General features: G+C 38.6%; 1 protein-coding gene and 1 pseudogene across 1 annotated transcript; one reads left to right on the top strand and one right to left on the bottom strand.

Moving 5' to 3' along the window:
- Positions 1 to 2,935: 2,935 nt before the first annotated feature.
- LOC138856173 (uncharacterized) lies at positions 2,936 to 4,888 on the top strand (annotated as a pseudogene).
- A 2,285-nt stretch (positions 4,889 to 7,173) lies between these two features.
- LOC138856172 (uncharacterized) lies at positions 7,174 to 8,327 on the bottom strand. Its single transcript, XM_070106591.1, is given in 3 exon segments — positions 7,174 to 7,841; positions 7,844 to 8,045; positions 8,111 to 8,327. Coding segments are annotated over 2 exon segments (693 nt in total). The 5' UTR covers positions 8,027 to 8,045; positions 8,111 to 8,327; the 3' UTR covers positions 7,174 to 7,331.
- Between the last annotated feature and the right edge of the window lie 3,620 nt (positions 8,328 to 11,947).

Genomic DNA, 11,947 nt, shown 5'->3' with positions numbered 1-11,947 from the left:
TCCCGCTCAAATAGACCTTCTATTAGGCAGCGATCTCATACCACAGATAATACTCGAAGGTATTGAGAAAATTTCAAATACACTTCTGGCACAAAATACTATTTTTGGGTGGATCCTAAGTGGACTAGTTTCGGAACCAGTTACCACCATGACCACTCAGGTTGAGGAAATCTCAAACGAATACCTCAATTCACAATTAAAGAAATTTTGGGAGTTAGAAGAGCTCCCCCCCATATCAATCGCAACCCCTGAAGATCAGTATTGTGAAGACTTTTACAAAGCCACAACTACTAGATCAGATAATGGTCGGTATGTCGTACGACTACCACTAAAACAACAATTTCCCAACACAATCGCCTTAGGTCACTCTCGCACCTCTGCTATACAGCAGTTTTTAAGTATGGAAAAAAACTTACTTAAAAAAGGTGAGCTTAAGCCAGAATACGATGGCGTGTTGGAAGAATACCTCCATTTAGACCACATGGAGGAAGTAAGCCCATGCGAAAAAATCGTAAATGGCAAATATTATTCATTTTACTTGCCTCATCACGCAGTAGTAAAGCCAGACAAAAAAACAACTAAAGTAAGAGTTGTCTTTAATGCATCAAGATCCACCAGCTCGGGGAATTCCCTAAATGATATTCTATTTACGGGACCCACGCTCCAACCAGATTTAATGCTACTAATTTTAAATTGGCGTATATTCAAATACGTTTTTAACGGAGACGTCGAAAAAATGTATAGGCAAATAGTCGTACATAAAGACGATCAAGATTTTCAGCGAATTATTTTCCGAAAATCTCCCAATAGTCCACTACGCGACTATAAACTTAAAACAGTTACCTTTGGCGTCAACTGTGCTCCATATTTAGCCATTCGAACACTCCACGAACTGGCAGAAAACACAAGGTCAGAATTTCCTCTGGCAACCAAAGTGTTAAAAACACAAACATATGTAGACGATATCTTGTCTGGAAGTCACAGTCTTCCACAAGCATACGAGTCACTCTCACAAGTGGTAAAAGCCCTCAAAACCGCAGGGTTTCCGTTGAAAAAGATAACGGCGAACCACCCTAATATCTTAAAGGACATACCTAAAGAAAATCTGTTGGATACCAATTTCCTTAAATTCGAAAAGGAAAGTACAACAAAAACTCTGGGGATCCAATGGAATGCGATATCTGACCAGTTTTCATACACTACAGAGTCAATATCTGCATTATCTGCCATAACAAAGCGGCAAATTCTATCCTCTGTGGCGAAACTTTTCGACCCCGCAGGATGGCTTTCGCCAGTTATGATACAAGCCAAAATTCTAATACAAGAATTATGGTTAGATGGAACCGACTGGGACGAACAAGTAAAACCACTGCGTTTAGAAAAGTGGTCCCAGTTTGCGAGCAATCTAAATGATATCTCACAGATACAAATCCCACGATGGGTAAATTATGCCCCAGAGCACAAAGTCGAACTACACGGCTTCTGTGACGCTTCTGAAAAGGCATATTGCGCAACTATATATGTTCGCACACAAAGCGACAATGCGACCACATGCCACTTACTAGTAGCAAAAGCAAAAGTGGCTCCTTTAAAAACAATAAGTCTACCACGACTTGAATTATGTGGAGCGCTACTACTAGCCAAACTCGTGTCCATCGTACAAACGCATTTAAACATGGCACAATACAAACTATATCTGTGGTCCGATTCTGAAATCGTACTCGCCTGGTTAGAAAAACCACCACATGCATGGAAGACGTATATTTCCAATCGAACGTCTCAAATCCTTGACCTAGTAGGATCAGCCACTTGGCGACATGTAGCCAGTGCTGACAATCCTGCTGATCTAGGTACAAGAGGATGCAAACCCCTGCATCTTGCCATCACCACCCTCTGGTGGAATGGCCCCCGATGGTTAACAGAATCTTCCGATTCTTGGCCACAATCGCCCATGCGCAATATAATTGCCCCAGAAAGTCAAAAAATCGACTCCTTTCATGAAACATCGGATGATACTGACATCCTTGAGCGATTCTCATCGTTCCCCCGAGCCCTCAGAGTAGTTGCATACATGATCAAATTTATAGAGCAGCTCAAAACTAAAGTTAACGGAACACCTCCAATATACCCCCAATGCGATACATTAACGCACTTACACTTACAAAAAGCAAAAGGCGCTCTTATCGCATCTACGCAAACGCGCTACTTCAGCCGAGAAATATCATTGCTAAAAGATTCGAAGCCAATCGATAAAAAGAGCTCACTTTTAGTACTAAATCCATTTCTGGACACAAAGGGTTTGCTTCGTGCGAATGGTCGGCTTGTCAACTCCAGCCTGACATACAACGAACGACATCCTATAATCATACCAGAAAAAGCACGGCTTGCCACATTATATCTGCATTATGTCCACATACTGATGCTACACGCTGAGCACCGCCTCATGCAACAAATAGTCCGCCAAGAGTTTTATATTCCCCGTCTTAAGCCTCAAATAAAGAAGTGCATTTACATGTGCAAAGTTTGCACAACGTACAAGCAAAAAATGCGAACGCAGATAATGGCAGCACTTCCACCTGAACGCTGCAACTTTGCTCTGCCCTTCACAACAACAGGTGTCGATTTTGCTGGGCCTTTCCAGATAAAGGCTTCAATGTTAAGATCTCCCACTTTAATGAAAGGCTATGTGGCAGTTTTTGTTTGTTTTACGACAAAAGCTGTTCACCTTGAGCTATGTACAAATCTGACGACAGAGGCTTTTCTCGCGGCATTCGCTCGCTTCGTCGGACGGCGTGGTTTTCCTTCAAAAATTATGAGTGACAACGGCAAAACGTTTATTGGAGCCAAAAGAGCCACTGAGAAACAGTTTGTGGACTTTATCCAACAAGTCTCACCTGAGATTGTACAGAAGTACGCACTCCAAGGCATTAATTGGCAGTTCATCCCCCCAAGCGCTCCTCATATGGGTGGTTTATGGGAATCAGCTGTAAAAAGCTTCAAATCCCACTTCAAAAAAGTAGCTGGAAACTACAAGTTTAATTATGAAGAATTCTCGACCTTATTAATTCGAATTGAAGCCGTACTCAATTCACGGCCAATCACAATCCTCTCGCAAGATCCCTCCGATTTCACCGCCCTAACTCCTGGGCATTTTCTCAAAGGAGCACCCATTCTGGCCATACCTGAGCCAGACGTGGAGTCGCTATCCTTATTAAACCGATGGGAAAGAATCAAAATTCTCCATCACAATTTTAGTCGCCGCTGGAAAGAAGATTATCTAAAGGACCTCCACAAGAGGTACCGCTGGAAAGCTCCAGAAAAGGCGCCGAAGCTTGGAGATTGCGTGCTAGTACACGATGATTGTCTCCCCCCTACCGAATGGCGGCTTGGTCGCATAGAAAAGCTAAATTATGGCTCCGACGGTCATATAAGAGTAGTTGATCTCCGTACCCAAAGTGGAACGCTTACCAGACCGCTCGTGAAGCTGTGCTTTCTACCAACCGCAGATATAAACGAAAAAGCAAATGATAAACGATAAACCGATCATAATGCCGAAAACGCAATTCATAACCGTTTCAATAAATCGACTAAAAAACACGAAAAGACAATAACTCGCAAACTCGACAACAATCCGTATATATAAGTATAAAAGTATATAAACTAACGAGTCGATCAATATGACGACCCTCTCATGCTACCAAGAGTTGTAGAATGCCAATTTCAACTTATATCTTAAAACTTTATAAAGCCCAATAATCTTTTCTACATAGATAACTATGGACGCAGATGCACCTATGCCAACGCCTGCTATTCGGTCGGCTATCAATGTGCCGCGACCTGGGGTTACTCCAGCGCCCCGATCTGTAACTGCAATCGCTCCTACAGCCGCTCCTCGAAGTAGCGCGCGACCGTCACCCACAGCAAACAGGGAACCGCAGCGCGTCCGGTGCATCATTTGCCGCCGCCCTCACCGACTACAACACTGCAACATTTTTAGAGGCATGCAACCGATGCAACGCCAGCAAATTGCCCAGGCTCATGGGCATTGTCTCAATTGCTTGACAGCGGCACATAACACACAGGAGTGCACGTCCGTCAATCTGTGCCAAATATGCGGCAGGTTGCATCATACGTTGCTCCATCGCAACCCGAGACGTGACATCGGTCGGCCGCCTGCCCCGCGCAGCCGCCCTCCAAGTAGACAACCACTATCTACTCGGGCAATACAGCATCGACGACCAGCAGCCCCTCCTGTGTCCCGATTAAGGAGCCACCGAAACGAAGCACCAATGATGCGCCGGCACTCTAGGCCGCAATATCGCCGCTCTACGGGACTGAGCAACGTTGTAGCAACGCTGCAACAGCTGCAACGACTCTTAGGCTAAACATTCGCCTAGGGGGGCCGGGATGGCTAAATGAGCTATCTATTATATATTATTCCCAGCAAACATCCCTGCACACGCACCACACACCACTTCACAAGCAACACTGATAAATTCCAACACACCACAACATTACCATCCACTCCTGAAAACACCACACACCAATACATACAACTTTACAGAATTCACCGAGGGATACCAACACACACCACACCTTCAACACACCCACGATCTCACCACTACCCAACGAACAAAAGGGATGGACGATTGGACACGGGCCCCTTTTTTCGATCGATCGCCGTCGTATACGCTTCAGCTGAGTCCTGTTGTGCGCCAACCCGGATATCTATATTTTCATCTCGTTTTTCAAATCATTTTTAAACAACTTTATAGTTTGAAAGACTAAATAAAATTGCAAGTTGGAAAAGTCTTTATTAATTTTGTAACCATATTTGTTCTGTTTCATTTCGGGAGCGTGTGAAAGTGGTGAGTATTGTGGTGCACTTTAGTACTAAACTATTTACCACCTAGAGAAGTTATTGTTCTCAAAACAACTTTAATCTGACAACTTTGTCCGACACTGCTAGCAAGTCGATCTTGTCTATTTAGACTTCAACTTTTGAAATTAAAAATGTAATAAAAGAGATAAATTGAAAAAAGTCAACAGATAAAATTACTCCAAAAATGCTCAGGGAGCTACCAAATATTTCTGTCGTAATGCTCGCTTTGTTTTTTAATACAATTTTCATTTCGCATATTATCCAAATTCGTGGGAAAAGTCGCAGATCATCATGATAGAGACCCAATTAGCCTCCTGTGCAACCTGTGCAATTAACATTGATACAATACAGAGGTACCAGTCTAAAATGCTTTGAGCTATAACGAGTTCACCATGGTACATTCGAAATGAAAACATTCAGAAATATCTTGGTATTCCTATGGTAAATAAAAGTAGAGGATAGCAGTAAAAACTATGAACTTAAACTTCTTGAGCGTGTTTAGTTTTAATTAGATTTTAAATTTTATTACTTATAGTTGAGGTTTGAGCAAGCAGATTCAACGAATAAAGATATATTAACAAAATAAAAACCGTTACAGCTTACACAGGCAGATGAACGGATATGACTATATCGATTATAGTGATGGTATAAAAATTCATAAAAAAAATTTAGTACATGGGCTGTTTAAAAGTTCTTAACATTTTATTTATTCGTTCTCAAGTTATTGGCCTCAACGGATGTCATGCACCAATTTTTTTAAATTAATAAGCTTTACCGGCAATCGGAGGCGCGGTTCTTTAAATCGATCGAAACGACGAACTTGTCGTCGGCTACGTAAAATGGGCTTCGCTTACTTACTTACATACCGGAGCAGAGGTTTAAGATTTTATCAGGAAGGCGAAATCCACCAAATCTATTGGCTCAGATGGAATAAGTATGTTGATACTGAAACGTCTAGGTGTGACTTCAAAAAGTTATTTTATTTAATTTTATCCGGAAGAAAGGTTAAACTATTAAAGCCTTAGAAACCCGGCCACCATAATTCATAACAAACAATTGATATTCTTTCTATCAGTTTTTTTATTAGTTTATTGATATTTCAAAATAAAATTAAACAAAATCGTGAAGTTATGCCAATGACGGCTATTCAATTCATGAATAAATAAACACTTTCTAAAGGAATACGCGATACTTTTTAACAAACCTTGTATTTGGAAAAATGGTGAGTAGAGAAAATAATAATAAATATGAAAAAAATACATTCAGTGCACATATGAGCCGAGAAAAAAAGACTTTTAATCTTAGTGCAGCTAGATTTGTTAACATTTTTTAAAATATGCAAATTCTGATTGTGATCGCAGTGTGGAGGGCAATTCACAAGCTCCCTTGAATTTTCTAAAAATAGCAGCGATAACCATGTTAATAATAAGAGTAATAGTGATAGTGTAAATTTAATATTCAGTGCAGAAATAAAAGCTTGATCTTTAAGAAATAATGTGTCTCACAACACAGTGACCGATTTGTTGCAAACGTTGCGAAAAATAGATTGCACAGGATTACTTTTATCGGCTAAAAGTCTCTTAGTTACCAGCGGAAAAAAATTAAATATTCAAACGATTTCAAGTGGATCTTTTTTATATAAAGGAATTCAAAATTTTTTTGAGAAAAATATATTCCTCAGCTTGAAAATAAGGATAATATAGTGCTTGATGTGGGGCAATATAAACGTAAGCAAAGCTAACGAAAAAATTCCATTTCTCTCCAATTTAGTTCCTTCAGAGTTGGGCCAAATATGTAGAAGTTTAGATGAAATCAGCAATTGGAAAGCGATAGAGTTTAGGCAGTTCTTATTTTATATAACGGGGGTCTCTTTTCAAGGTATAAAACTTTAAGTTGGCATTACTGTTCAACATGGCGATCGATTTAACAGCTGTCAAGTGATTTATTCTCAGTATGGTTTGGCAATCATTAATAGACTCATAGATAAAATGATCCGAAACTCCTCTCTTTGCCATCTGAGAGAGCTCATGAACTTTTAGTGCTGCCAAAAAAACCCACGAGTTCATGAGCTACTGAACAGATGACAAGCAAAACAATGAACTACCACCAGAGAACGTATATCATAGAGAAGGTTCAATTGCGGACCAGCGTGTGAATTGTCAAAACCTAACAAGATTTTATTAGTGAAATTCACCACATCTGGCTCGAAATTTTAATGCTATAAACACAATACGGGCGACGGCGAATATTCGTCGTACTCGGCGATGCCGTCGGTGATTCGAACACACAATTGTATATGAAGATTAACACATTACGCGACGGCGGCGAATTTGGCCCACCATGACGATTTTTCATTCAGAGCTATTTCTAATTTTATCGCCGACCGCGGCGGCAAAAACGGCATTGCCATATCAAAGAAAGTTTATTTTCAGTAAAATCTTTAGAATTTTCAAAACAAATACAAGAAAATGTCTGCGCTGGCAATATTAAGATTGTTTCTGTTTGAAATTCGAAACGTTTGACTTTGCGAAGTTGTTTGCCTCCAAATTCCAGGAACGAAAGCACCATTTTCCGAATGGTCCACCAACTCTTCAGTAAAATATCCCGAGCTCCTGTCTAGCATGAGATAATTATGTAGCACAACTGTTGCTAACACTATTTTGTCAATATTTTTTGGTGCTGCATGTATATTGCTATGTAATATTCTCCACCTATTCGCTAATATACCAAACGCATTTTCGATGTAAACTCTGGCGGAAGATAGCTTTTTGTTGTAGTGTTGCTTCAGAGGCGACAAGTTGCGGCCAGGATATGGACGCGTAAGGTTTTCCTTAAGTGGAAAAGCATTGTCCCCCACAAAGAAATACTGGAAGTCTTTATTTGTACCTAAATAAGGAAAGTATTTGTAATCATCAAAAATTAAGTTATTTCCAAAATTCAGATTATTTAATTACCCGGAAGGTGATCGAGGGGAGGCAATACGATGTTTCTTCTTAATATCATTTTCCCAAAAGCACTTTTGGCGAAAATTCTGCCATCGTTTTGACTTCCTACTGCCCTAACATCAACAAAAGTAAATGTATAGTCGGAGTCACAAGCTATGTTAATATGTTTGCCATCAATAGCACCTAGGCAGTGCGGCATTCCGGTTTTTATATAAAATCTACGAATAAAAAAAATTCATTTATGGAATAAATTTTTATTATTTATCAAAAATGTAAAGCCCACCTTTCAGAAATGAAATTTCTTCGGATTGGTTTGGTTGAGTAACATAAACTGTGTGTAATTCATTCCAAATTGCAGCGCAAGTTTCGTAAATAATTTTCCTCACCGTTGAAAGTCCAATTTTGTGAGACCATGCCAGAAATTTAAGACAGCATCCTTGAGATAAGTATCTAAATATAACTTCCTGTTATTTACAATGCTAATATAAATTATAAATATTAATTACATCAATGTAATTGCCAAACGTGTTTTTCATTTATCGGTTCTCTTCTCGAACACCGATGGAGCTTGTCTTTTAACAAACAAAGAAGAGCATTAAATTTGTTAACACTCATCCTTGTTGCTTGGAAAAAGTGCTCTTTATCCATTGATTTCAGCGGTTTAAAACAAGTATCATGAAACCCTAATTCCTTTTTTGTTAAATTCACGGGTCGTATCCACCATCTTCTTCTTGAACGCAATTTAAAATCTATGTATATTTTGCACATGTTCAACATTATATTTAACATTTTTAAAATTTGAATTAATCGAAAAATACGCGGATTCATATTTTTTTTTACTAACAAGCACTAACAGTTGCAGCGAAAATCGTTCGTATTGTGGTTTACACGGCGGCAACACTCGGCGAAAATCCGTCCGACGGCATCGCCGAGTACGACGAATATTCGCCGTCGCCCGTATTGTGTTTATAGCATAACAGTGGCGCGTAAACAGAGCTGAGCATTGTATGAAAATTAAGCTCAGAGAGCTGAGCATTGTATGAAAATTATGCTCAGAGACTTGCTTTCATATTACAGCTGCATGTTAGCCTTTTGGCTTATATTCTTATACGCTTATATGCAAACATATTTATTGATATGAATATCATTTTGCGAAATTTTATGAATGCATGCAAAACTGATAAAATCTATTAAATTATGGAATTTCGAAATAATATTTTTAGTCAATTTGGGCATTTAATAATTTTATTTAGTTTTTACCTCATATACATTACTAATCTTATATAGTCATATGTATGTACGTATGTATTTGAATGTACGCATTCAGAAAGTCAAATCATGATTTTATCACTTATCAATACACTATATGTGCGCGCATTGATCTATATGTACACGCATATATCTACATAAAATTGCCGAACAAATAATGTATACACAAACCAACCTACATATGTGTGTGCGTACACATGTAAATATGTCACCCGCAAAAACTACAAACATTGTTCTACAAAAACAACAATCGTCACAAGTCAATATGTCAGCAAAATAGGCGAAGCCCAAATTTATAGTAAATTATACAAGAACAACATTTTCATTCATGACCGCAGGCGTACTTTTAACAAGCAACCTCGTTTCATTCAGAAAAACAGGTACCCTCACATCCCCCGATGCTCTTGCCTACAAGCGTCTTTTCACGACGATAACAAAAGCTAACAAGTAAAGAAGTGCTAAGTTCGATTTCTTTGTTTAGAGTTCATTGTGGATCTTGCCGCCTTGTTCTATGTTGACCGATATTTTCGGTAAAAAGTCAGCTATAGGCACTGGGGTCCACATATTCAGTACCTAGGGCTTGAACACTTTTGATTCGATTTAGACAATTTTTGGTCACAAGGTGGCATACTTTAATTGCATTATTCACGCAAAGTTTTACCCCGATACAATCATTGTTGCTTGATTTGCATACTGGAAAGTGAAAGGATCAGATGGAATTGAAAATGGTGTTATATGGGAAATAGGCGTGGTTGTAGTCCGATTTCGCCCATTTTCGAACTATAACATAGAAATATGAAAATAACGTTAAGTACCGAATTTTGTTGAAATTGGTTAAGCAGATGTCAAGATATGGGTTTTCACCTAAAAGTGGGCGCTGCCTCGCCCACTGTCTAATTTTGAACGCTGTTCCTATAAAGTCATCTCCTACCATCCCCGAGATAAAATTTAATGTCTGTGGCGTGTTTAGTGCTTGATTTATCGCGCTTTTAGTAGTTTTTAACAGTACCGTTATATGGGGAGTGGGCGGAGTTGCCACCCGATTTCAACTATTTTCACACTGTAAATAGAGGTTCTAAAAACATTTGCATCCAGTGAATCTTGTTATTATAGCATTAGCGGTTTAGGAGATACGCACATTAAACCTATTAAGGGCGGGACCACGCTCACTTTTAAAAAATTTTTGTATTGTATTTTATTGCGGAGCTTAGTTATGGCAATATATTTGTTTTTGATTAATGGCGTTTTGTGGGTGTAGAAGTGGTCTGATTACGCCCATCTGCAATACCAACCGTCTCACGCTACCAAGAAGCATGTCGACCAAGTTTCATAAAGATATCTCAAATTTTACTCAAGTTAGAGCTTGCACGGACGGACGGACGGACGGACAGGCGGACGGACGGACAGTCACCCGGATTTCAACTCGTTTCTTCATCATTTATACATATATATATATAACCCTATATCTAACTCGATTAGTTTTAGGTGATACAAACAACCGTTAGGTGAACAAAACTATTATACTCTGTAGCAACATGTTGCGAGAGTATAAAAATCATAAATTGAACAAATTTCTGATATTCCCTCTAGAAGGGAAAAGTGACAGCCCCGCAAATAGGAGTATTAAAATATTTTAAAATAAAAGGGACAACATAGTATACTTGTCGATTTACAATTCAAGAAACTTTTTAAAGAAAATATTCAATATTCCTCTGATTTATGTGTACAGTAAACCCCCGTTAAGTATCACTCCTCCAATCCCTCTTATCTGCCTGTGTCTTGCTGCTTCTCACGTTTTTTTTTTCTCTTAATTTTAAGAAAAATGGTAGTTTTTTTTTAAATACATAGAAATAATTTTTTTGGTACCACTTGCTTAAGTACCACAATCGCTTATGTACTACAAAGTACCAAAAATCTGCAACTGGGATTGACTGTATTTGTCAAAGAATGTACCTAAGTATGTAAATATTAGAATTTTTTGTACACACATTTGCCCGTATATATGCACATGACTTATTGACTTTGTTTCCATTTAGGAATGCCACGTTGTATATGAATAGGGGTTGATTTTGCACTTGCACGCATGCGCTGTATGTTTGTAAGAGTGTGTATGGTTCTGATTTCCCATGAAACAATGAGTGTACATACATATTTACATACATACGCTGCATATAGACAAATTAACAATTATAATGGGTACTTTCATATTTGTTTACATGCACACATAATTCTACATACATAGGTATATGTATAAGAATATTTGCGACCGCTTGGTCTTTTCTTATCGGGTTATGTTGAGCAAGAGGTGAACAAAATCAAACCCAGAAATCTGACTGAACTGAAGCAGTCCATTAAATAGATATTTGAGGCAATCCCGACTTGAACCCTCCAGCCTGCATTAATTGTCTAATTAGGTGTCGCATATGCGTGGCTGAGCATGGAGGAATAATTAATTGTATAAAATAAAATAAGATTTTCTATACAATACAAAAAAATTAATGTAATGCATTGATTAAAAAGAAACTTATTACGGTTTTAAACATTGAATTTAGCATTATTTTTCTCATTTAATATTCAAAATGCTCAATTCTGCTATTTTGCGCTCCGCAGGGGTAAAATTCTGCTTATAATTTGTTTGTGGTGAAATGCTCTAATGTTGGCGAGTAACCCTCCGTCAAGAGGAACGGCACACCATGAACCTTTTCTATGATATACGTTCTCTGGTTTCGGATCATTTTATCCATGAATAGACTCACGCCAGAGAACGTATATTATAGAGAAGGTTCAATTGTGGACCAGCGTGTGAATTGTCAAAACCTAACAAGATTTTAATAGTGGATTTCACCACATC

This window comes from Bactrocera oleae, chromosome 3 (genome assembly GCF_042242935.1).
Source record: "Bactrocera oleae isolate idBacOlea1 chromosome 3, idBacOlea1, whole genome shotgun sequence".
Classification (NCBI taxonomy): domain Eukaryota; kingdom Metazoa; phylum Arthropoda; class Insecta; order Diptera; family Tephritidae; genus Bactrocera; species Bactrocera oleae.
Note: the sequence above shows the minus strand (reverse complement) of the source record. Positions and strands in the feature narration are given on the sequence as shown.